This window comes from Rhopilema esculentum, chromosome 16 (assembly GCF_057945365.1).
Source record: "Rhopilema esculentum isolate cy_ngs chromosome 16, ASM5794536v1, whole genome shotgun sequence".
Lineage (NCBI taxonomy): Eukaryota > Metazoa > Cnidaria > Scyphozoa > Rhizostomeae > Rhizostomatidae > Rhopilema > Rhopilema esculentum.
The window spans coordinates 13,210,146-13,237,726 of NC_142830.1; the positions used below are offsets into that span (position 1 = coordinate 13,210,146).

The window sequence follows — 27,581 nt, forward strand, 5'->3', positions numbered from 1 at the left end:
GTGGTAAACTGTGACGACGCACAGTCACTGTAGGCGAAGCACAGTCAATGTAGTCCCGTAATTCCTTGTTTTAGTTTGGTGTCCAAAAAAGATTCTTAAATCGCCATTTGACAACTGTGGTCATGTGATCCGCTTGAAACAATGAATGAATCTCAGTCACAGACTGTTGCTGTCAAGTAGGACGACGTAGTAGCCGAGAAAGCTGAATCGTGTCAATTCTTCCAGCAAACCAGATCTATCTACCCAGTAGGCCAATTTTTGTCATGGTCCTTGAAAAATTAATGTTGTAGTTGATAGTTTTCTCCTTGCATTTTCATTTTACCTAGGCAGTGCATTGCTTTTTCGTTATATAAAATAGGTCGTTCTTTTCAAGAAAGCGTATATGTCCTCTTATTGTCTAGTAATAAGAGAAGACGACTCGATGTCCTTTTAAAACCACGGTCGAACGTTAGGTTCTCTTGATGTTGCTATTTTGAAACAAGGGGAATAATCGAAAATGTTCGTATTTGAAACACATGAGGATAATATTTTATAGGAATTTCAATAAGGAATTGCAACTAAGGCGATACCTTGCAGAGGTGTGAAGACAAGCATTCATAATTTATAGTGAAAATTCAGACCATTTAAGACATACCAGTTATTCGAACGTTAATAGCAGATAATGAACGCAAATACAAAATGTGAACAATGCGATTTTGATATCTGAAGACAGTTTAGAGATATGTCTGAAGTTTTACAATTGCAAGTTGAAACATCAATGAAAGCTGAAAATGTTTTTGTCGCACCTTTGCCTGAAACTAAAACAAGGTTTGCTGAACACTCTTAAAGTTACTAATGAAAACATATCGTAGCAGAAACAGAATGCTTCTGTGACAGGAATTTTTTGCCGATGAAAGAAATATCAAATAGCTGTTCCTAAAACGAAGTACTGTTAGTTGACTATCTTTTGAAAAAGTTTTATGAAATGCAATGCTTGAAAGAAGCTGAACTCGTTTCAGTTGTAAACAATGTTCGGAACAAAGATGAAGCCAAAGTTTTGTTCAGGTGGGTACATTCGATTTTGATTAAACGATGAAACCTTTTGATTAAACGGTTGATAAAATTTTCTGCCTCTATTTTCTGCCTCAATTTCAAGCCCCAAAATATATTTTTAAGTATAAATTAATCGCAATAAAGAATGATTAATAACGCTCTTTTATCATATCCTCAAAGTGCAACTCTGATAATTTCAACTTTGTACACCATCTTTACATGATCGGTCAAGCAGATGGTTTATTTACTAAAAAAATTTTAATCCAGTAATTCTCCGAAAGAAATATGCAATTTTTGATACTTAGACAGTTCATACCTTATGTCGTGGCATTGTCTATTTGAAGCTGTAACAACAAGGATGGCTTTCATGAAATAAGACTCGTTTCCTGAAATGAAAACATTAGAGTTGAAGAGGTGAGTGCAGCTCTTTGCCAGAAAATCACTTGCCACGTTTAAAAGAAAATCACTTTCCAGGAGGCCTATGCACGTTTTGAAACTTTTAGAAGACGGCATGGTTCAGAAAAGATCTGCGCAAATTTCATTGAAATTTGAACCTACAAGGGTTTAAAACCTTATCAAAATATGCAGCTTTTGATGACATTTTTATGCATTTGAATGCAAATTTGAATGCAAATTTTTTATATTGTTCCATTGTGGAAGATATCATCTGGTAGGTGATATGTCTGCCAAAGTTGTGATTAATTTTTTGCTTAGCGGGTTCGTGAGCCAAGGAAACACTGTTCTCTGCAACTTTCCTGCATTATAATGACAAAAGGTAGGGTGTAAAATATTTGTACTACAAAACATCGATAATATTTTCTGGTTAATGATAGCATAGAGAGATTAAAGCGTTGGCTCTGAGTTGACTAATTCTAGGTACGTTACATCATCTTCAATTGTGGTGCTCAATTTTGCTGTGGTGTTGGCTGTTGTGGCCGGTTTCTTTCATGTTACGTTGGCGTTGTGCTATACGCCGATTTTTAAGCAGAAATGGTGAAATGAAAGATGCGTGTAAGACCCCGTAGAGAAAGGTAAAAGAAAGATGACAGTGTAAGAAGATTATGCTTCTGTAGTGAATACATTCACGTAGCAACAAGCTAGAAGTAAGTTGGGATAAAACTTTCCTTATCTTTTTCGAAAGAAGGATCTAGAATATGCACCATTTTTGAAATAGAAGTCTCCATGCAGATTGTTTGGGGCTTTCAATCGTAGTAATCTTGGCTTTGTTAGCTCAAATATTTTGGTGTTTCCATAGAAAAAACCTCGTGTTAGGCTACAAACTGGTAGCAAAAAGATATCTGAAAATCGTATTCGTTCGTTCACTCCGCCTCTAACAGCGTCAAAGCAAAATCAAAACAGTTTCTACCGGCAGGCTGATCCCATTGAAAAATTACCAGCAGCTGCTGTGTACTGGTTTAACAAGCGATTCATTTTTGGAAGCCAAAAAGAGGTGTTTCTAAAATACTTCTTGATCCTTTGTGGAATGTATTTACCAAGCTGACAATCGTTTCATCTAAGTTCATTTTAAAAAGTAATCTTGTGTTACCAAGTAATCATTTCGACAACTGCAAAAGTTTATTTGATATTAAGTGGTGTTAGCAGTTATGGAAGAAGGGATTCCGCGTTCGTTTTGTTTGGGGAGTTATCCGAAAGCACCATTAAAAGATGTTTGTTTGGTTACTTAAGTGTCGTCATAGAATTAGTCAACCTTAAAATTGCCAGTATCTGAGAAGTTTTTTGCCGCTTATAATTGTAAACTCTGAAGAATCTTGTATTAATCTTCAGTGAAACCAACGTAATGAACCAGAATAACGGACACCTGTTTGAAATATGTTACCGTCCACTAAAAGGAGGTTTCCATTCGTCAATCACCTCAAGGCTTTGAGAGCATTAAACGAAATTGTGGACACATGATATGTTTTTAAGTGTCCGCTGTTCAAAGTGTCCTTTGTTTGCAAGTGTCCGTTGTTTGGAGGTGTCCGTTGTTTTGGAATGTCTCTTGTTTCAAGATGTCCATTTTTAGAGCTGTCTCTTCATTCGGGGATGTTTGCTATTTTTATGTGATCAGTTTTGAGAGTTAGAAGTTGTATATAGGTGTTCATTGTTTAAAATGTCTGTTGTTAATAGGTGTCCGTTGTTTAAATTCTCCGTTGTTTGTAGGTGTTCGTTGTTTGGAGACGTCTGTTGTTTGAAAGTTTTCTTTGTTTAGGAGGCTCTGTTTAATTGGGGCGTCTGTTTTTCAGAGGTATCAATTTTTGAGGTCAATTGGAATAAAGTTGAGTTCAGAATCACAAAGCCATTTATCAACCATATCAGCTTCCAAACATCAATTCCTTTTAGGTGTTCATCATTAAGATATATTTCTCACAGCATGTAAAAAATGTTGTATAATCTGAAAAAATCGTGTTAATGTTTTGTCCATAATGTTTCGGCTACTCGTTTCTCCTGAGTAGGCTTCCCATGTTTCTAGCCCTGGTCTAAGACCAATGCACTTTTCCTTAAATTCCTTAAAACTGACTCATCACACATTTCAGGGGAAAGACAGCAATTCATTAATGTTTTGATTCTATTTTTCACGATACGTTGAATTGCAAGATCTATGTACGAGGTAGTTTGTATACAACTGATTTAGCAGGAGGTGATGTCCATCAAGTTGAAATTTGCTTTTAAAGCTATATACGGTTTAATTGCATAAGAAAGCTAATCTTCTTTTGAAAAAACTGAAATGAATTTAACACTAATATCAAGTATTTTAAAAAAGCTGAAGTTTCTTAAGTCTTGCGATGAAGGTGTTAATATCATTGTTAAGCCTATCAAAAACCTTCGCCAAACGGATAAAGATGTAGATGTCAACAGAATTTTGCATAAGACGATCTTAGCATGTTTACTTCAGTCCTGAGCTGAGAATGTTGAAACGCATACTTTAGGGACTGGGGATTGCTAATTGGTATGGTAAAAGGGGGCTAATATTTGCATTGTTATCGAATGATTCGACCAGAAATGTGCCATGTCTAGTGTCGCAAGAAGGGATTTCATTAGTACTGGAAAAACTGCACTGCCATTGGGAAAAGTGGAACAAATTTGATTGAAAAAGTATTAAAATTTGTATCAAAAGGTTTTGAAAACTCACTTACAGGGGCGTTGAAGAAGGAGACAAAGGTGTCATTTTCGAAAGTCTGCAATTATATTCATTGGAGGGCAAAGAACTGATTATGGTTCTTGTAATTTATTCAGTCAAACAAAATTGTGCGATAATTGAACACCATTTGATCCTAGTTTGGTAGGCAGCATATTTCCAACAAACCCTAAATCATGTCACCCCTGCTCTAATTGATATGCATTCCTGGAGAAATTGAAATATTGATTTTGTAACGTTGCATTTTTTTCTTATAAGAATACAATAAATTTTATCACACTTAGATATTCTTGAAGAATTTTCGTTTTGAGCCTAAATAAATTTTCACGGAATTCTTATTTTTTCACATCCGATTTGGTAAGTGGGACATCGCCTAGCCTAAGATTGTAAAGCTGTTTATCACAGAAATGTAGTAAGAAAATTAAGATTTCTATTTGTCAGGACAGATGAATTTTAACATTATGTCTTTCTAGTTGATCAAATAAATGTCAATCCTCTTCTGGCTCGTCGAAATATATTTTTTTTTCACTTCCGAATCATCTTCTGACCGTTCCTCGTCGCAGAGGCTGTGGCAAGCAACCAACCTTTTTTTATCAGGGCTAAAGTGACGAGGTAGCGAGAAGCTCGGTTGCCAACAAAAACCGCCTCTGCGATGGAGAGTGTCTTCTGACAATATCTGGTGAACACCCATATTATTTGAATATTGTCTTTGAATTTATCGTGGGAATTGTATTGTCCAACATTAGAAGTGTTGTTGAGCGGTTTTAACTAACAAAGTTACAAAACCCAACGCATCCACAAGGAAATTTCCATGTTTTTTTAATTCAAAAGCTTTTTGTAACCTAGGCAATAGACTATGTTAGTGCTATACTATGGTATCAAAAACTCGTTCTCCTTGTTTCTAACTGCATAGATACTTGCCCTACATTCTGTTTTCTATAATGTAGTTCAGCAATCTAATAACAAATTAGTCCTTGTATTCGTTTGTATCAACTCAGATTTCGTCGACTTTCATTGACGAAGAAAACCTTGCATAATAGGAGATAAAATGCATAAAGTTTATTACTATTCTAGATAGTTTTTCCAGAACCTCATAAATTGTCAAAAAATCAACCAATGAACTCTTTTCAATTCTCTTTTGTTTCTTGATTTGGCTTGATAAAGTTTTTTTCCGGGAACAGCTTTGACAATCTAGAATTAATTAAAATTACTCGACTTTGTCATCCAACTACTTCAAATATTTTTAAATAAATTGACCGAGAAGCTATGTTGTCGAGCTTCTCGATTCTCTTAGCAACGACATACCCGTTGCCAATAGATGGCATGGGGTGGCAATGCCACCCCTGGAATATACGAATGCCAGTTGTTTGCCACCCCGAGAAATTTTCCTTATTAATTTTTTAATGGGGTTTTTCGTCGTTTTCATTGGATTGCTATGGTAAGCCAACACTCACAGAAGAAAAGTTTTTGTAACGGATTCTCTTATTTCCAATGTAGGGCTTAAGATAGTGCTTGGTGCTCAAAATGTTCTTCCGATGCTAAATAAAACTTCCCGGGAAAAATTTGAAAATTGTCACAAAATCATGATCCTGGAGTTTAAGAAGCAATTACCGTGACTTGGCTAAAATATTACTGTATCGGCTAGAAGAGAATCATGCTGATGGTTAATAAACATAATTGTGAAACACAATAAACACAATTACCCAGTGAAAATCGTATCACAAGACTGTCTGTATTGAAGCAATAAAACAAGACTTTCATTAACGATGCAATAACTTGACTGAGGGCCAATGCTTGAAGATGGCTGCAGATTGTTCAAAGAATAGCCGCAACTGATTGAGACGGAGTCAGCACGTGCATCATTAAGGGTTGATTCCCCTTTGCGACATTCTATAAAGACAGAGAAGGAATGCAATCCTGCATCCCTGGCATTTGGGAGAAAGATCTTGACGGAAGACATAACATTTGAACGTTATTTAGCGTAATGAAAGTGAAGTTATTTAATCGCTAAGGAACTGTTACAGCCTTCTTTGCTTGTTTGTTTCCTTTACACACCCCCCCTACCCTACCAACACTTCACTTTATCTAGCCTGCATTAGACATTGGGAGTTTGCCACCCCTACTCCACAGACCTGGCTACGGGCTTGAGCAACGATTTTATGAAAATTACTGTTTTCTTTTCAAAAGCCATAAACTCCATTCATAAAACAATTTCACGTGTGTCTTCTATGTGAATTTTTCATTGAACATTTCGCAGTACTGTTTCACGTGTAAATTGTTGTTGTTTACCATGTAACCGAAGACGGGGGTCGCCAATCTTTGACCATTCATTGTCTTTTTGTGTAACCTCTATTAATCCTTAGTATTTATACATAGGTGCTTCATACTTAATCCTGGTTCTATTCTAGCAAGACCTGTCGACATTTTGGTAGAGGCAGCCAGTTGGAGATATAGATAGCTGATGCTGTACGAGAAAATTTCAATTGTTCCTGAGTTGCATATGTGCTGTTAAATCTTCATAGTTAGTCGTCTAACAAGAAGGTTAGTACGCTTCTGGAGATAATTCCGATAAGTCTTAATATATTTCCGTTTTAAATGAAACAGCCGATTTTTTCATTACAACTTTTGCGATTGCATTGTCAAGTTGTTGTCTAACTTCCGGTGCTAACTAGGCGGACAATAGCTGGAAATAATCCGGTAAAATAGGAATCAAACATGCGACTTCTGACAAGGTCTTTTCTTATTTGCTGACAAAAATCTAGTTTTTCGCGATAATATTGAAGTTTTATCAACCCTAACTTACAATCTACCTCTCGAGGCATTTTTCACCGTTTACGTTTCTTACAAACAAACAAATGAGGATCAGATTTGTTTATCTATTAGAAAACTGTTTTGTTTTGTGAAAACAGTTGAAATCTCCTATGTACAGAGAAAGATACACGATTTAAGTATGCGATGAAAGGAAAGAGCTATTATTTCGACAAATTAATCTTCTCTGTCAATATTTGAATCTTTGTGCAAAGATTTAAAACCATGAAATGATCGAACTGAAAGCCGAAATAGTTGACTAAATGAAAAAAGGTCGAAAGCATATAAAGTATCTGCTTTAGATTCATAAATTGAAAATGTTTACGCTTTAAGAATTGATGTGAAGTAAACAGTAAAAACCCGTTTTACTGTCTCGCTACGCAGTCGTTTAAAGACAAATTTTTCAGCATTTGAAGGCGTTCTCGAAGTAACTTAATCTTTTGTAACTTCCTATCTATTGTGATTTGTGAAAATCTTTAAAGATGTAATAACGAAATATTATAGTGTTTTAGTCCTCAAAGAGGTATCTAAAAGCTTGTAGCGTGTAGTTTTGAACAATTCAAAGTTATTCTGGCTTTTCAAAGCAATAAAATAACAATCTGTTACCTCAAACATAAAAATTTTAACGTTTTTTGCAAAACAACAATCGTTATGTTTGTAAATATGAAGTGCGCATGTTGATTTTCAAAGCCTTTATTATCTTACCTTCATAGCCATATGCTAAAAATTGAGTTTCAATTAAATCTATTTCATTTTTAGTCTATTTTAAACGCAGTATCATAAATGGGCATAAATGGTTTGTTTGAATTTTAGAGAAACGTTTTGAGCTATAGGCCTGGCAAGGCTCCGAAAAGCAATAATTTAGATTCGAACTTTGTTTAAATGCCAAAGAGGATAAACATTTTTTTCGCAAAACTGATAAGGTATATGCGTGCATGGAATTTCGCAGCGAATTTCTATGCTTGTAATGCATCAGTGAGGCATTTTGTGAATATTATAACGTTGTTTCTAAGAGATTGGCGTTTTTGGGTGGCGTAATATGTAAAGGACCCTGTAATGCACATTTTCAGTGTGTGCGAAATGTTTTGTTAGTGAAACCACGGAGAATGTTGCATTCTTTAATCTTATGACATCTTCAAATATGCAATATTTTTCGATAGGGAGAAGAATATGTTAGGAATTTATGATCTATCGTGAACTTCTTTTGGCTGTAGTTTTGTTCTCTCCTTGTGTCTGCTTACAAACACTGCTATTTTTCATGTTGCACATCGTTGAATGGGTAATGAAATAATTTTATCTAAAAGTGAATTTTTACATGACTTAAGTGTTTAGACGAGGTTCAATCAACAATAAAATTCGAATCATCGTTCTGATTATGGTGGTAATCAGCGTCCTGGCTACATATATGCGGAATCGCGTGTTCGTGTGCACTTATCTATGCCGCGTGCTTGTATCCACTTGTATGTTACGGGGACGTATCATTGCTCTACTCCCAATGGGTCATAGCAATTAGCCTTGTTATTTGCGAGTTGCTAATCAGTAGAACCAAATAGATGGACGCCTGTTTACTTCGCAGAGTTACAAACGCATAGGCAGAGTTCTACACGCCTTAGTAAAATTTACAGACGAAGATGTAGATAAAGAGAAAATTACGTACTATTTCACTTACCGATACACGATTTTGCCAAAAATCCAGGGAATCTTTGCACCAACTAAAGACAAAAAAACTATTTTTGCTCCAACTAAAGAATTGGGGGGGGGGGGGGGGTATCTTGAAGAATTGTTGTGGGGGGGGGGGGTATCATGAAGAATTGGGGTGGGGGATGTATCACACTTTCTACACTCCCCGCTAGCTACGCCCTTGTTGATAGGATATTGCTGCTTCCGATGCAAGTGGAATCACCCTGCTTAGTATAGTATAGTCAGATAAACAGGATGTTAAGATTAGCAGCTGCAACGTAGATATTAAGAAAAATGTTTTGGTAGAAAATTTTGTTGCTACGATATTTTTATGACTATCAAGATATAAGAAAGAAAGGCAACGACAACAATTTCCATTAATCCTCAATCATCATAATAGAGTTTATATATCCACACTTATTACCTCGTTTCTTTTCATCAAGAGATATTTTTATTAAAGGAACAATTACAAAAGCACACAGAGGATGTCTTTCCAAAATTTCCCCCTAATCAAAAAGCCTTGTAGATGAAATCTCGGACAGACACCTCTACATATCGGACAACTCAAATATCGGGCCCACAATATGGTCCCATACTTCTTTTCCTTATGATAGAAGCGTTATTGACGAAAACATGGGCAGACACTTTATTATATGTTTCGGACAAACAATATCGTTCCATAGTTTCAACGAACAGTCATTTGGTTCCACAGGTGTTCTTTCAATTGCTACATGAATGTAATTCCATCTTCTCTTCCAAAAGTTTCATTTTTGAACTAAACTTGTGAATGGAATTTGTTGGGAATAATTTTAGTTTCTCTTTTTTGATTTTCATGAACCTCGGATTCATCATTTTGAAAAATGTTACAAGTGTTTCTTCCATTTGCAAAATTTGCAAGTCAAGTAATTGCAATCGTGAATGTCTTATTCTTACTTCGTTCTTTAGCATTCTCTTTTAAAGAATTTAGTTCTTCGCTATATTTAACTTCAACATAAAGTCTTCGACATGTCAACATTTGAGGCAGCAAAAACTCTTCATAAAGCAAAACCAGAAGAGAAATTTGACATAATAGCAACTTTTGCTATATTTTGAAATAAGGCTTTTGAAGACGAGAACTGTTTAACTTTTGCTTTGCTTGTGGAAATTAACAGCGTGGAAACCACAAAACTAAATATTGAAAACCTGAAGTTCGATGGAGCTGTTAACTTCAAGAATTGCATAATCTGTCGGTTCTGAAAAACAGCAAACATTCATGGCATTGCGATATTTAGCAATTCATCTTTGCAACTTTACGAAATTGTCTGGTTGCAAAGTGTTTGAGCGTAGCAATTCGACGAGTTGTTTATGTTTCGCTTTTACCACAACTGCCTTCAAACTGGGACAGTATACTAAATCTTGTGTTTATTGGTGGCTATTGATTTGAATTATCTCTATAGTCTGGCTTTATTTGCTGAAAAGAATTCTCAATCTTGCACCTGCTGGATTCAATTACTCAATAGCTCCTTAACATTGGCAGAACCTGTTCAACATTGCCGGCCAATACTCGATATTTTCATTGGTAGCAAGGTTAACAAAATGGCGTGATTCACACAAAGCAACACACCTTGCCTAAAGAACATCGTTCTACAGTCTTGAATTGAAAGAGGTTCTAGATACCGCTTTCGCATTTCAGTTCGACTGGGTGAAGTCAGATGCCATTTGCTTCACAAGAGCATCACGATATTGCACCTTTGAGGTTTGTTGCAACTCTGTGTATTCTAGTGGTTTTAAAAGAGTAGCGCGTAAATCCGAGCACTTTTTAATAAAGCATTGATGAATCTTCTAATATCAGGATTAAGACATTTGCTAAGGAATGTGGCTGTCTTCCACGTGAGGATGTATGTTAAGAATTGAAAAAGAAATCATCACAAAACGACAAACAGTTATCTTTCCTGACAAATAATTGCTCACCAGAACACAGATACTTCTTGATACTTGCCTGTTTTTTAACTTTATTTGCATACACCTTTGAACATGCTTTCATGGCTAGAAAGTAAAGTGCTCTCCTCAACATATTTCTGGTGTCATGGATAAAAGTTTTCTTACCTAAATTTCATTTGTCTTGACAAAGATAATGGCAAAAGCAAAGATTGAATTTTTCTTCATCAGAAGGCAAAATAACTTGCTAACTAGGTATCACATAGGAAAACGATGCCTACTGCAAATTTCTTGTCAGCTTGGTTTAGGAGCAATTCACTCTTGTAAATGGTATTGGAGATTTCTACAACAGGGTTTCCATCAAAGGTCTACGAGATTCTCATCGAGTGTGCTGGGATTCAGCTCAGATAAGGAAGCACTGAATGTTTAGCTGCTAAAAAGGTTTTAAAAGAAGATTACAATAAACAGGATAATAATATAGGATTTTGCAATATTTCCCGCTAAAGTTGATAGTTTCGATCATGTTTTGACGAGCATTGAATTAGTTTTACTAGCTTATAACGAGAAGATGTGATCGTGAACTCAAAAAGAAAAGATGTGATAAATATAGTTATAATAGAATAAAGCATACGACAATTGAAAAAAGCACTGATAACCTTTCTTTATAAAATCTTTATTTGTTTTTGCAACTGTTAATTCTGAATGCAAAGCCTATAATTCGCTTCTTAAGGCCGCCGATGTTTATTTTGTCTTTAAACTAGCCAACACATTTGCTATCACCACGTGAAATTCAAGTCATTTTCCATTGAAGAGTAGCTTTCAACCATCAGTGATTATCTCACTGTTTATGACAACCAAAGAACTTTTGTAAATAATAATTGAATCCGTTCGAAGATCACCAACGCACATATGATAATTCTCTGTTCTTGACTAGACAGCTTATCAATCCGATCATGCAAAAATGTTCTTTTTTCAAAATATGCTTATTTAAAACTGTTTTTTGCTGATTTTTTGTGGCAGCTTGAAAGTAGAGTCAGGCATAACTAGACTGTATCAAAATATGTTTTCATCAAGCACTAAATACATTATCAAATATTTTGAACAACTTCCGTCAAGAGTTTGTTTATATTTTTCTTTTATATCCTCAGTTTTATTTAGATATTTCTCAGTAAAAACATATATTTACTGAATTTTTAACTCTCAAAGTGGCTCAATTGTGGATTTTCACGTGATTTTCAGCAGGCCTAAATTTGTCCTGAAGGTATTAAATGATGCCAATTTGCTGCCTCAGTGCCGCTTTAATTCGAGAATGCGTCCTTAGCTTGTAGTCACCTGTAAAATCTGGTGGCAGTTTGTGAATCAAAATAATTTGATGCAAGCGTGACGTCTTACGTATCAAAGCAAGAACAGCAAATACTGTTGTATGGTTTTTTGTTTTTGAAAGAAAGGGCTAAATAAAGCGTTGATATTCAAGAAATGACCCCAGAATTGGCAATTAGGGAGTTAACGGTCGATACAGCCATTTAGAACAAAGGTATCTTTTGCAAGTCTATTGTTTTCTTCACTGAACCAGTCATACCCGTTGATAAGTCGAGTTTGTAATAAAGAGCATGGTTGTCCCACCAAATGGATGCATAATTGTCAAAAATTTCAGTTACTGGGGTTAAATTAGTAAAGTCATATGACTGTTTATATTCTTATAGCCCTATTAAATGACTGTTTTTATTCTTATTTTAATGTAAAAATGAAATGACAATGTAAAGGATTATTGTTTAAATGTTGTTAAAAAATTATGTAACTACTGCTGAAATTGGCATGGTATACTTTAGGCCCGTTTGACAGCGCTGTTGTCAGTCGAAGAGGGAAATTAACCATTCTACTCTTTGTGCTCAGCATTGTATCTTTTCTAACATCACGTTAGACCCAAGTGCATCGTGGTTTTTGCAATGCTGTTGCCGAATACAAATTGTCCAACTTTTCATTAAAGAGTACGTTCTTCTGTGCGAAGCATTTGTTAACAAAAGCAATGAAGCAAGACCACATTCCTGAGCAACATCAATTTTAAAGTGCTGCAACGATTCTTCTAAGCTAGGTCCGTTTTAGTCTTCGATATTTTGATTTAGCTCAATTTTTTTTCAAATGTAAGGATTAATTCTTTAAATCAACTTAAATTATGGTTTTTGTTTGATATAATAAGGGCTATAGTTGCTTTTCTCTTTAAAGCTACAGTCGTAATTGTAGGTTTTGTAGGTATCGAAAACACGTGTTTCATCAGAGGAACTCCGCTTCTTGCTAGTTTCAGTTGTCGAAGTTTAAATATATCAAAATCAAAATTGTCTTTCTCATATCTTTTTCAGAAGCTAGACAGGAACATACCTACTCTGCTCTAACCGTTATTTTTCACCTGGATTCGAACGAACTACTGATAAAATCAATGCACGCCGCTGTTTTTCATTCTAAAATTCTTAACAAGATCTAAGCTGTCAATCTTGTTTAGTGAAGCAGTCGTAAAATATCGTGTGTAGCGACAGTTTTTGCAAACTGATTTGAAATAGAAACAAACTTATAATGGCGGCGACTCTTTTTTGAAACAAAAGTACGATCGCAGAGAAGAATAATTCGATGCAAGTATTATGTTCTCACAAAGGAGAAAGTTTAGTAATAAAGCATGTTTGGGAAATCTCTTTTATTTCACTTTTCTTTGAATAGTTCTTTTCTATAACAAAATTGTTGAAACGAAAAATTTTCATCGAAGAGAGACTTTTCAAGAGTCAATCAGCAAAGCATTTAGATGGGCGACCATTTTAATGAATCTCTTAGCGTATTTTCAAGTTAATCTTGGTTTAAAGTATTTTGCTTTGCTTATTTTAAGCCGAGCATATGGATAAACAAACTAATTCTTGCACGAAAAGCAAATAATATTGTTGAATAGCTAATTTTGGTGTTGCATTGCTGTAGTAGCGAATCGGGTCAGTGCAGCATCAGAAAATAGATCTGCCTTGAGCAGAATTCAATTTCATATTTCGTTCTCGTGTCCTGGGATGTGTAAATTAGCCTTTATTGTTAATATCATACTCATCCCATGCAGTATAAAGATTCATCGCCGGCTTTTGAATATTAAGCGGATCGAGAATCACTAATCACGCTGGCTTGAATGAGCCCTCTGTTTCTTATGAAGATAATTAACTGGAGAAACACGGTTTCGCAATTTGTCGGCCACAGTAAGCAGAATTTCTAATCTTTGTTACTATATTTGTGGCAAGGCTCAAACGGTAAGACTCACGTTTTGTCTTGAACAAACCCCACCAATGAGTGTTAAAGGTTCTTTAGAAATCAAATGTATGAGTCACTGAAGAAGTTGTTCGAGCTGAAATCAGAATAGATTTTCACAAGGTTGATAGTAATGTTTAATTAAGGAACATTCCAAAAGAAACGTTTTTGGTGTCGGTCCGTAACAAGAGTTTCTAAAGGGCTTGAATTTGTATGGAGCACTGCCCCTGTTTGGTCTGGTACACCCGAATGACATTTTCATACACCTGATTTTCAGCGTTGTAGATTCACGTTGTAGATTCACGTTGTAGATGCCATTGTCATAGGTTTTCATACATCCGATTTTCAGCGTTGTAGATTCACGTTGTAGATAGCCATTGTCATAGGTTTTCATACACCCGATTTTCAGCGTTGTAGATTTACTTTGTAGATAGCCATTGTCATAGGTTTTCATACACCCGATTTTCAGCGTTGTAGATTCACGTTGTAGATAGCCATTGTCATAGGTTTTCATACACACGATTTTCAGCGTGGTAGATTCACGTTGTAGATAGCCGTTGTCATAGGTTTTCACACACCCGATTTTCAGCGTTGTAGCTAGCCGTACTTTAGGATTTCACCGAGTGATCTCATCATTGTGTAGGGAGCTTAGCATATTATCTATTCAGGTCACGAAGAATTGCTCAGAACGTCCATATTTCGATGGTTGTGTGTAAACTTCCTCCAAAGTCATTTGCATCGATACAGCAAAGATAATCGTGGGTGTCCCTCAAGAGTCCCATCTCACGTCATTACTGTTTTGTTGTTTATCTTCCTTTTAGTTTTATGTTGGCAGTTGCGCTGTTTTTGTAGTGGAAAACAAATTACAGTGAATTTACTTGCATTATTCTGCTTTTTCAAAAAGTCAGTTTAATTAAAGTTTAGTTGCTAACGTTCAGTGTGAAAAACTGTAATTTGTCAGACAACATTTGCAAAACAGGATACCATATAGGCACTTTAAATAACAAAATAATACAGCATTCTGCCTGATTCTTCTGTGTTTGACGTATTTATTAGATTTCATTTACCTTCAAACTTTGAATTATTTTTTCAAAATTTTAATCGTGCAAAATTGCAGGTGATCATGCGAAACTATTGTGAGACATGAGTATTTTGCAACTAGAGGAATAAAAAATCTCGATAGATTGTTATCATGGCACAGCATATGTTTAACCACCTCTAACTATACTAACAAACGTTTGTGAATTTAGATTTGATTTGTTTTGTTATGGAAATAAATCTACGAAGAATTGTCGGAATCAGGCAAAGAACCTCATTCAGTTTTGCTATTATCAATTTTTAACCTAATCAGCTACAAGACAACTTTGCTTGTATTCACGTTTTTAATTGCAATGAATTGTGAAAGCTAATTTATTACCACCCTCTGCAGCTTTTGAAAATGCACAAAATAGAAAATTAGCAAAATATTCAAATTGAAATTGGCAATTGTTGTGTGCACGATTTTTCCACCTTGCAAAAATATCGTTCGTTTCTCCCTTGGAGGCAACGTGTGCATCAACTTAGGATCAAACTTGACGAACAGTATTTCCGAAAATTGAACCTTTCCCAGTTTTCTTTCTTTCCTTGCTGTGTTTCTTTTCGCTTCATTGAAAGGCCTATATGCTAGCGTAAAATTTTAGCTAAATTTGTTTTCAGATATCTAATAGAATATATTTTGGTTCCTTTAAAGTCACTCCTCTTCGTGTTTCCATTGACTCGTCAAATTTGCGTTGCCTAACATAATCTGCAAACTTACATAAGCGTGATATACGACAAACGACATACCTCATTTTTTTATTTGGCAAATTAATCATTTCATATTTAATTTCATTTCAGCGTCTTTGCTAGAATGGATGTCATTGCAATTATTTGCTGCATGGTACTGTCAACTCAAAGCTATTTTGTATCTGCTGCGAGGTGAGTTCTCTTTAAACTCTCACCATTTGACTGTAGGCTGTCTTCGTTGCATTGAATAACGCTGTAGGTAATACTTGCTCGATGTATACAATGTTGCCGATAAAAATTAATCTTTCTACCGGTCTGTCACGAAGCGCTCGATGTTGTGTAGTCATAGCTAACTTTAGCCCGAAATTGAGCGTGCAACTTGGGTTTCCAACTAAGAACAGTATTGTTCCATTCAAGTAAGTACAACGAGCGTAAAATGTTTAAGTTACGATATAACGGTACGCAAGGAAATATAAAAAAGACAATGACAAGGAATATACAATGAAAGGAAAAAAGAATAAGAGTTTAGGTGTTTTAGGCTAACCAAATATAGCAGCAATGAACGTTTAGAAGTCTTATGCAATTCAAAATAATTGTTTTCGATCTTCTAGTAACCAAACTAAGATGGGTGACGACGAAGTTACGAAGATGATCAAAGTTATGTTGACGAATTACGAAAGAAAAATTAGGCCAAATTACACAGGTATTAGATTTAATATTTCTTCAGTAATTTTCAAATATTTGGTGCATCTACTGTGTAATTGCCAATTGAGAAAAAGCACCCTAACCCACCCTCTATGAGAAATTTTACAAGCAGAACCAAGTCTGTGAACAGAACGCTTGTTATTTTGGAGTTTGCCATGAAAAGATCAAACATTTCGCCAGTGTTTTAAAAAAGTTATCCAACAACCATCACAGCGTTGAAGAAGAACAGATACTGATTGATGTTTCTGTAGGGACAAGAAAATAGACAACTATAGAGATACAAGCGTATTGGGATCTTCAATCCTAAGGCACTAAGAGGCCGCTCATTGGATAAAGCAAAACCAATCAAACGTCTTCTCTTTTTTTGCACTCCAAATTTGGTGATCACGACCTTTGCGCGCAGACCAGACTTTTCGCTTGCTGATAAGCCTTGTAGAGGTGGTTCTGGGGGACCATCCCTACTATTAGCCCCTTAGTTTTATCTATGACCATGACAACAAACCAAAACTCAGATTTTGGGATAGTTGGAGGGTCATGGTAGCCAACCTTCTGATGGTAACTGATGATGATAATAAGCCTTAGATTGAAATACCTATTTAGACGCAAGAAAATGTTCTAGCCTGTGTATTATGCCAGATATCATTAAAAAATGATGAATCTAATTTGAAAATTTTTCAAGGAATCGCCATTTTACATTTTCGGCACATTTTGCAAGTCGTATTCTTCTTAAAAAAGATTTACATAAAATAATTTTTTTATGAAAATTTTATAATTACCAGACAAGCCCTTGGTAACGTTAAACCTGACAATAATAAATGCAAAAAATACCATACTAAAGTTTTCGTCCGACACTCATAGCTTAAACGTCGGATAGTGTCCAAAAGTTAAGCAGAAAATATTTCCAGATGCGGAGCTCAATTAACGTATTAGGGAGATTAACGAGTCGCTTTAATCGTACAAAGAGTGCAGTGAAATGATAGGTCTCAGATTTTCAAAGCTATTTTCAAATTTCACTATCAATTTTTAATTGCTAGGCAAATTAAAGATTTTTAATTTAAACCGAACAATCCGTGCAAAGCCCATTCTTTTCCAGTTGCAAAGAATTTTTATGGCACCATGCTGCTCGTAAGCCGATTCACAATTTTTTGCATCATCAATTTTGATTTAGATAAAGAAGAAATAACGAAAACAACTCAATTTTCTTTACATATACTAGTTTTTCAAGTGCAACTGTTTTCGTTTCAATAAAAGCGGTAAAACTCTCATACTTCCAAAATGAATGCAGATGTTATCAAGATTTCTAAGGCGAGACAAAAAATATTGGGTGAATCACGCCAGCCATTCAACTAGGCCAGTTTGGATTAATAATCCCTTTTGAAGTATTTCTGGCTTGAATTAATTTCGAAATGACATGCCTTGCCGATGTAAAAGTTATTCATCAGGCATCAATCATATTTAACAATATTGAAAAAAATCAACAATTTACATTAGGCGTTGCCCTGTTTATTTTGCTGATAGTTCAACTAATCTTTGAATTTATTAACGAAAATTTCAACTCACGTTCAACTGAAGATATTGCGATGCGAGTAAAGTCAATCAAGAAGTTATTGAAGGATTCCGAGGAGCCGAAGATCTTTCTGTTGGGAAAATAAATATTTGGAAGGAACGCTTGTCTCATTTTCCTTAGAATGAAATTATTACATTGAACCTTTAAAATTGAAAAAAATATGCTACGTGCGTGAAGTATGTATATAAAATAGTATGAATAAGTAATATTAGATTTTGGATTTTTTTAAAGTTTCTAAAAAACATGCAATAAATTCTTTAAACCAAAAGTGCTTGTCTAGAAAGTCACCTAGTTGTCCTTTCTTAAACATAAGACTACATAAATGGACAGGCCCGATTTGATACTATTTTAATACTAAAATCTCGATAAAACTTTTTTTGAGGATTGATATCTCACAAGAGGTATGCAATGCAAATTGCCTGCAGATTAATACCTTTTTTTTATCGTTGAAGGTGATCCAGTTAAAGTTCAGGTTGATGCCAGCGTCATGTCGTTTGGAAAGCTGGATACACTAAACATGGTGAGGCATCAAAACTCGTTGAAAATGGTTATGTTTAACTTTCGCTGAGACTAGAGAATTCTTGACAGCAAAGGTGTAAAATGTAGACACAAGAATAAATGGAGAATTATTTCAAGTTTTTTTGACCTGATGTGACAGTAAATTAATTTACTTGAAGTTTCATTTGCATGCATCGCTGTAATCCATGCTTTTCTCACCTCAAAACCCACGGCCAACCATGCTTTCATTTCCTCAAAACTCTGTCGCTTACAATGCCTTTCCCCTATGTAGGGCAAAATTTTGTAGCTTATTCTCTTTTGAATTCTACAGTTGCCAATGTTGGCCCATTCTTTCGCATCATTCGCAAATGCTCTATGCCTACCACAATATCATGTTCCTGGAACTAACCCTTCCAAAATGTTGCAGAAAAATGGACCACCATTTCACATCGCAAAAAGCCAAAATAAATGAGAAATAAATGAATCGTATTTTGTTACAGTAGCTATCTGTGGTGTTGATTGAACCCATTAGGTTCGTACTGTTCTCACAAAAAGTGAAAATAGAAAAAGGGACAGACAATATTTCACCATGTTATACCTTGTTCTGCTAATGGTATTCAAGAAACTAGAAGATACTTCTCTTTTCAAGGCTTTTACTCTGGATATGTTTTTCCGACAAACATGGAAAGACCATCGCCTTAGGCATAACTTGACAAGAATTCTGACCCTTACATGCGGAACCAAGCATCCTGCAGACATCATTTGGGTTCCAGACACGGTGTTCATTAACTCGATGAAATCAACTATGCACAGTGTAACAGTCAATAACCACAAATTGGATATTTATCCAAATGGACAGGTATTTTGGGGCACAAGGTTAGATACAAATGTTGATCCATATCTTCAGCATCATTTCTAAGCCAATTTTTTATCTCTTAAACCGTAAGAAATGGCTTCTTTTTGCTTTTCTACTTTGATATTTTTCAAGAGGCCTTCTTCTTTTCCGCTCTATTTGAATAGCTTTCTTTATAACCATTTCGAAATAGCTGTTTCAATTATTGACTTGAATGTTTAAGCTCAGTAGAAGATACGGAAAATTCAATTCAGTGCATAATTTTGTGCTTAAAGTTATCCTTGATTCTCTTGCACTGTATTGAATAGTGATATAAAAATTACTGACGAAAATATTTTAGATACTATATAAAGGATTTAGAAAAAAATCAAATAATGTAGAACAAAATTCAATATGTAGTTTTGTAATTACTCAACATGCTCTTCTATTGTATTGAATATTTAAAAATTGTTTATTAACATCATATTTATTAACTATTTAATTATCAACATTATGGATGTCCTCATTGAGAATCTCAACCCCCTAGCTTTATCTGTACGCTAATGTTTCACACTCGAATAAGATGAAGAATGACACCAATAATCAAGATATTCCCGCGATACTCTATTAGATTTCCAGCTCATTGAATACAGTGTTTCGTAAAAAATGACGAATTAAAAACTTAGGCCTAGCCCAATAGCAACAACGTCTTCAAACTGAGGTCAGTAAATGACGTAATCAATTAATGTCTCTTATGGAGGGCTAAAACTCTATAAGCAAAAGTTACATATGATAAACCATAGAACTGTCCATACATTTCACACTGAACCCTTTTCTTCTTCCTGAAAATTGACCGAATGTTCTATCCTTGCAGTAGTTGTAATGGCACTTTTCCAGGTGTCTTTTTGGATTTGCTTTTTTAAGGGAAAATAACTTCATGCAGATTTTCTAGCTTTGCATTTTCCTTTCAATAAATAGAAAATAAGAGATTGATTCTTTCGATCATTTTTTTAATAGAGTAACAGTTTCACCATCATGCAAGCTTAACCTGAGAAGTTATCCTATGGACACTCAACATTGCAAGTTCGAGATAGTGAGCTGTGAGTGTCTTGGACTTTTCTTATCTTGATCGTTAGTATTTTAATTTAGCTGTTGTGCGATTGATCGAGTTATCATTTTCTAGCATGTAAAAAGAACAGAGAAGGGTAATCGTTGAAGGGATAATATATTAAGGAAATGTTTCAAAAGTCCATGTTGGCTAGAACCAGTTGTGTAGTGCTATCAAAATAACAAGGGGGCTCTTGCACAAAATATTGCCAAAAGAAATAGCAAAGGTAGAATTTTGCCAATTTTTGGCATCAACAAGAGAAGCTCAGCCCCCCTGTACCTTCTAGCTCTACGCCCTAGCTAGCACTCTAAATAATTTTCCCTGCAACTTTCACAATGTCTATAACGTCATTACCCCTTCCCAGGATTAAATTATGCATACTAAGGCCCTGTAAAGTATGGTCTTAGCATGCAGAGACTTTATTGGAAATGATAGATAGTCTAAATGTATAATAGATGTAGAAACTCAGAGTGCAGAATGAAGTGTACTTGTCGCCCAAAAACATCCCACTATCACCTCTCCCCAATCTTGCTAGTATTAGACTTTGGCAAAGAAAGCGTAGAAAATTCTGAGAAAATATATAAGAAGGAAAAACCACAGGATAGGCTGTCCGCCGGTTTCTTTGAATCTTGCAATGAGTAATAATACGAAAGATGAATCTTCCAATGTAACGAGATAAAATTTTCAAAATAAATTAAATTTAAGGATTACTAGTATTTCGCCCCGGCATACAGGGCTTCATCAGAGTAAATGAAACGAACGAGTGAATGAATTCGTTGCAACATAAACTTTAGAAGAAGACAGGTGTAGGAGAAGAACTGCACAAAGACAAATCCCTTATTCTTAAAGAGAGTTGGGACACCTGTCCTTTTTGCCTCCCCCTCTTGTTCCTACGTCTATGTTTTGCGTGCTTGCTTCATCCGAAAACCTTTTTGATGTATTTGGGTTGTCTTTTGTGATTCGAAGACTCTCAACCATGCAATATTCTAACAACTTAAAGTGAATAGCAAAAGCAATCATCAGATAGTGCCCTGAATGTGTAACAGTCACAGCTGAAAAGAGTTGCTCACTGCAAGCTATATTAAACCATAAGCAATAATCCGAAACCCTATAGAACCTGTAAGTTATTGCCACAAACTTTCCTAAGATTGGCATACTCTTGAAAATAGAATCAGATTTTAATTTGATATTCCTACATATCTATAATACATTCAATGCCAATTTATAGATGCACACGTTGCTCGAGACTTGATTTACTCTTGGAAAATAAATCCAGGCATCAAAATCCTCGATAAGACGATGTCCCAGTTTGAACTCACTGCTTATCAGTCAAAAGAAGAAATGGTTGGCTACGTAGCAGGTAAAGCATTTTATATTTTCAAAAAATTTCATTTGTGAGTTTAGCTTTTCTTTCCAGAAAGAATATGCTAGCGTTATAACTAACTAGTTAGTTGGTGAGGAAGTTAGTCAGTCAATCGGTCAGTAAGTAAATTAGTTAGTTAGTTAGTTATTCAGTTAGTTAGAGATTGAATAAGTAAGTAAATGAGAAGTGAAGGAGTTAGGTAGGTAGATAGTCGTTTGTTGTGAAAGGAAGCTTTGGGTTTGGCAGAATGGGTTCAATGTATGAAAAGGAATAGGCAGAGAAGACGGAGAACGAGGGTGGTTGTCCTCTTGCCCTTGCGAAATTTCGCAATTTTACCATGGCCTTTTTCTTTGCACTTTACTCCCTCCTAGTTCCTGCAGATTTTTCTAAAATTCTGCGATTTCCTTAAGTTTATTTTCCTCATTAACATCTGCCTTTTCTTCTTGCAGCACTGTGAATCCATTTTATTTTTTCTATTCTTTCTTTTTGCTGGCAAAATATACTGCTTTTCTATTCATGAATAAAATTAGTAACAGAGAGAAGTGTTTGGTCTGGCGATGAAATTAAAAGCAACACAAAAGGCAAAAGTCACCGGTTGTAGCAAATAATTGAAAATCTTAAATCCAATCCCATTTCCTTAAAGATGGATTTGTGCTTTGGAATATTTGAAGATGGTGTTAAGTCGTTGCTTCAATACAACTATCCCGAAAAAATGTTAAAGTATAAAAGTATATTCTGGCAATATAGAGTTTTATTAATGCTAAGAAAAAATTCGAGAGCAATCTAAAAAATTTAATTGATGAAATTGAATCTGCCAAATCAGTTCATCACATGATGAAAGTTACGAATTCAAAGTAGGGAATCTAGATTCGCAACAAAAAATCCTTTGAACAAATATTCCAAAATGCAATATGTTTTTTCTATTGAAAGGTTTTGTATATTTTCAAATTAAATTCTTCAAATCTTTTCCAATCAAAAGAAATAGGATTATGTTTTAAATTATAGTATCGTAATTCATGACCTGGAAGATTTTACCATCTGTCTTGCTTTAGAGATAATAATTGCATCCTGTATGGCACCATTCTTCAATTGAGGTTTGAAACCAAATCATATCCGCTATTAATATTAATGTCAGTTACTTATACAGCTCCAAAATGATGACATCACAAAAATATATTTTAGAATTTTTCAGTTTTGCCCACAGAACCTGTAAGAGCATCATTAAATACCTCTAAATTGGCAAAATCAGTTTAATAAAGACACAATTTGAAACTTTATCATTCAAAAACTGAATAAATAAAGCTGTTTAAAAACTGAATGAATTTTCTGTGTCTTTAATTAAAATACTCATTATAACTGTAATACAAGCATGAGTTTTCGTGAGTTTGCAAATTTGTGACATTCAGCGAAAGGGGAATCAAGCCAAATTGGCTTGCTCGGAGACTCTACAACAGGGGCAAGGGCATAGTCTGGTGCATTCTAGAATTTTTATTGTAATCAATAGCTAAATCACGTTCACTGTTAGAGGGGTGTTTCACATAATCTTATCCAAAAGGCATTTCTGATACATTCTAGGTACGTAATGTAAATTGCAGTCATAGACCTTGTACAGAGAAATGATTATTTGCTTGGATTAAGTTCATAGGTGCATAATTCGCTTGGTGCATAGGTGCATAGGTGCGAAATGATTATTTGCTTGGATTAAGTTCATAGGTGCATAATTCTTTTATAAGGTTCAGCTTTGTAAGCTTCTCACAAACTTTTGACAGAACAAGTATATTTGACTTTTTACAGAAGCCCTCTAACTTATGACTAAAGCACAATTTATTCTACTTTAACGATCCAAGAGAATTCTGAAGTCATTTAGAGCGTTGCTCAAATATATTTGAATATATAGGTGCTAATTTTGAATACCCTTGGCCAAAGATACACTTGTAGGAAGAGGGTTGGGCCCCAAAGTCTCTGTAAGCCGAAATAAACCAAGGGGAATGCAATAAAGTTAATGGCTCGCTTTCTTCACTTTTTCTCGATTATATTGTTAATGATAATAGCTCCGTTCTTAAAATTTATTCTATTGCTGCTACCTGGCAGTTTTATTCAATTTCATCCGTCAAATTAATTTTCCGGTCAAAAATAAATCGTAATTAGAATGTTGAATAAATTTCATCCTCAATTCTGGCAAGAATATTGTGTTGCTTTAGTTCAAGCGGCCATGCATATCCACACATTTTGTGTGTTTAGTACAGCGACTGTACAGACCTAACGATACAGACAATTAAAACTGACTGCATATTCAAGCAAGATTCTATGTTTTCTCTTCTTCATGCAGGTAGATACTCCATGTTAACTGTTGCTTTTACGTTCAAACGGTTAATGGGTCACTCGATACTTCAAATCTACATTCCATGTGTTGCTGTTGTGTGTGTTTCCTGGATTTCGCTTTGGATAGACAGGAAATCAACACCCGCAAGAGTCGGTAAGGCTTCCAAGAATTTCCAGTCTTTTCTCAGAAAAAGTTGACAGTAGCCTACAGCATGGCTACATCTAACTTAACCACTGATGCCCCTTGCTCGAAAACTTCTTTTCACACTCCTTATAACAGTGAAAAAGCGAATACTCTCTGCTTCTCTAAAAGGGACATCTCTAATCAATAGACCATGAGCAATTTCTTTGATGTGACTACCTTCCTATACCTTTAACGGTCAGTAATTTTGGTCAATAAGATGTCCTCTAAATAACCTGGTTTTACAATACAATGGGAGAGCGAAGTATTGAAATTACTACACAATTCTTCTCAAAGTGCTTTGTGACCACTTAACGTCGCCAATGAGTTGTGACTTTGACCTCAATTTGTCCATTATAACTTGCTTGTGCACTTAGTGAGAGGATTTTTCCATTATAAATGGCTTCTGTACTGTCAATCTTAAAGATTATATCTACTTTTTTGCTCAAATCTACTTGGAGATATTTGTTGAATCTGTCGTTAACTTAAATAAAAAGATTTTCATAAACATTGCCTTTTGCTGCCCGTGCTATTGAAAAAATGGTTTTGAACGCATGTTGGTGAAATAAGTAGGCCTAAATTCGTTGAATCAACTCATTTGCATAACTAATTAATTTGCATACCTAACTCATTTGCATAACTTATTAATTTGCATAACTAATTAATTTGCGTAACTAAATCAACTTTTATTCACCCCAAAGCTCTGTGTATTACAACACTTTTGACGGTTGCAACACTTTGGGGCAGCGCCAATTCAACATTGCCAAGAGTTAACTACATCAAGGCTGTTGACGTGTACTTGCTGACGTCATTTGTGTTCGTGCTTTGCACACTGATTGAGTACGTGTTAGTCCTGAACTGTGAGAATATCATAATTAATAGACGCAAGAAGAAAAAACATGCAAAGAAAGAGGTTAGAAACTTACCCATTTATTTAGATATATCTGCAATAATTCCTTTTCAAATGCTTCTTTTTATGGAGAGCAACAAAATTTTGTATAAAGGCAGCTAAACAATAGTTAGAAACTTTACTGCAAGATAAAATTTTGTTACATGAATGAATTCCAAAACAGATTGAACTTCTGCATGGATAATTTTTTTTACAAAATTAACGAGTTAACGAATAAAATCATTAGTAAGTAAGTAGACTAATTATTCACTGGAAAAAGCACAGAGATAGAGCAAAGACTTGATTCTAAATGTCATCGAAAAGGCATCCGAGATGTTAGTGAAACTTAATCGTCGAGTTGTCTTTGTAGGTATATAAATATCTAGTATAAATTTTGATAAAGCAAATGAATTCTGCTTGATATTAGCAGGCTTCTAGCAAAAAGCATTTGAACATGTAAACCCTAAAGCCATTGATGGGCAGTTCGCAGTTCTACAATTATGCTTTTGTTTTGCTTAGCATTATCTCAAATTTTTTTACGTAAACATAAAATCTAAAAGACAGATTGACTACCATATCTGAGAGACAGATTGAAATAAGCACTAATTCTGAGAGATTAATTGACATAAATACTAAATCCGAGGAATTGATTGACATAACTACTGAATCTAAAAGATTGATTGACATAAATATAAAATCCGAGAAATTGATTGACATAAATACTAAATCCGAGAAATTGATTGACATAAATACTAAATTTGAGAAATTGATTGACATAACTACTAAATTTGAGAGATTGATTGACATAACTACTAAATCTAAAAGATTGATTGACATAAATACAAAATCCGAGAAATTGATTGACATAACTTCTGATTCAACTATTTATATATTTACAAACGTATTCTTTCGAACCAATTATTCTGAAGTTATATACTCTTAGGAGTTTCAGACGAAAAAGCTTTAGTATTTTGTGAAATTTTTGCTTTTTTCCAAGCCCTTTGCAAGTTTTGTACCACCTTAAATAATTCAACTATTTCTATCTTTCTCAAGGTGGAGGAAACTCTAATAAAAGTTGGTTTAGAGCTGAAAGATCCTTACGAGAGGCACAGCCACAAGAGGCTATCAACTGACCCGCCTCCCTCTAGCATGAGCGCCATCATCAATCGTAAATTCACCGTGAATGGAAATATCAACAAACAGACAGAAAAAACAAAGACTGAAGCAAAAGACTCCGTGCTTGCTGATTACGTTGAGAATGTAGCGAGGGCCTTGTTTTTAATAGTGTATATGGTATTTAACTGTGTGTATTGGGCAAAGTACAGGAATTCAAAATAGGCCGGCAATTTCAAATCTAATTATCAACATTTCAAATTTAGTTTCGAAAGATCGTTATGAATCTGCAAGCCCCGAGAGGCATATCAAGGGTTGTAATAAAGAGCGTCTTTAAACTCAATTTTCCTGTTGGCGTTTTATGCAATACGTAGAATCTACGAAAAAGAAATGTGTCAGAAAGATAAAATAAAATGTCCTCTTAAACGTAAAAGTTAAACAGTTGCTTCTTTTGATTGGGTCCTTAAGTGGAATCACTAGAGCAGTTAAAATTGCAAACATTCAAAAAAATTTTGATGGTTTCTTAAGCGCCATACTGGAACCAATGCCCTTTAGGACATCATCAAGCCATTTAAAGTGTGACAAAATTTGAACTATTTGCACACCCTGGAATATTTTTCCCGCTGTGCTCCTGTAGCTCCCTAATTATTTTACTTACCTAGGGCAGTCCAGTATGGATGCAGACAATCGTATGTCTTAGTCGTAAACATATTGGTTTTACAAAAGTGTTCTTTTGAAAATGAAACAAGAAACAGTCTTTGTAGATTTATCAAACTAATTGTACAGCTTTACGGCTTTAATGAATCGAAGATTCATGGATCATCATCGGAAGGTCTTAAATTCAGGTTGGGTAGCAAACAGAGAGGGCTTGCCATTGTGTTTTGTAGATATATCCGTTAAGGGAATTCCTACGTCGTATAGACATAAAACTGCTTTAAAGTGACACGTTTTACAATTTTTGAAATTCGAAAACCGAAAAAAACGTCACGTAATACCACTAAATGTGCAAATTCAATTACGAATTTGATGAGATATGGCCAAGTTACCCTGGGTACCAGCAGCTCTCATTATTTTTTAATTTTTGCGGCTCTGGTACCCAGGGTATGGCCAAATAAGCACATGCTCTCACCTCATCAAATCTTTGTAGTTTGGTTTCTGTCTCTGTTCTCTTTTCAGCTATTTGGTTTCTAATCAGTTAAAATAACAGCAGTTTTGTTCTCTGTTTTTTGGTCTCTGTATTTGCTCAGTAAAAAGAACGTTAATCAATTAGCAGACTTCAAATCTTTCATTGGCCATATCTTATCCAATTATAATAACATCTAACTGATTTTCTTTAATTAAATGTATTTTATGGTGCTCTTTTAAGTTATGTGGTCAAAATTCCAAAGTTCTGAAA

At 34.9% G+C, this 27,581-nt stretch overlaps 1 protein-coding gene across 2 annotated transcripts; it reads left to right on the plus strand.

Moving 5' to 3' along the window:
* The first annotated feature begins 21 nt into the window (after positions 1-21).
* Positions 22-27,452, plus strand: LOC135682111 (gamma-aminobutyric acid receptor subunit beta-1). Of its 2 annotated transcripts, XM_065196840.2 has the most exons (12): positions 22-1,044; positions 6,577-6,709; positions 10,093-10,391; positions 15,719-15,799; positions 16,219-16,310; positions 18,332-18,399; positions 19,027-19,253; positions 20,227-20,309; positions 21,546-21,677; positions 24,010-24,156; positions 24,885-25,096; positions 26,126-27,452. In XM_065196840.2, exons 3-12 carry the CDS (start codon positions 10,348-10,350, stop codon positions 26,408-26,410), a joined length of 1,371 nt encoding a protein of 456 aa, XP_065052912.1. In that variant the 5' UTR covers positions 22-1,044; positions 6,577-6,709; positions 10,093-10,347; the 3' UTR covers positions 26,411-27,452. The 2 variants fall into 2 exon arrangements, with proteins under 2 accessions (XP_065052912.1, XP_065052913.1); XM_065196841.2 differs by lacking the exons at positions 22-1,044; positions 10,093-10,391 and having other exon boundaries at positions 6,529-6,709.
* Positions 27,453-27,581: the final 129 nt, after the last annotated feature.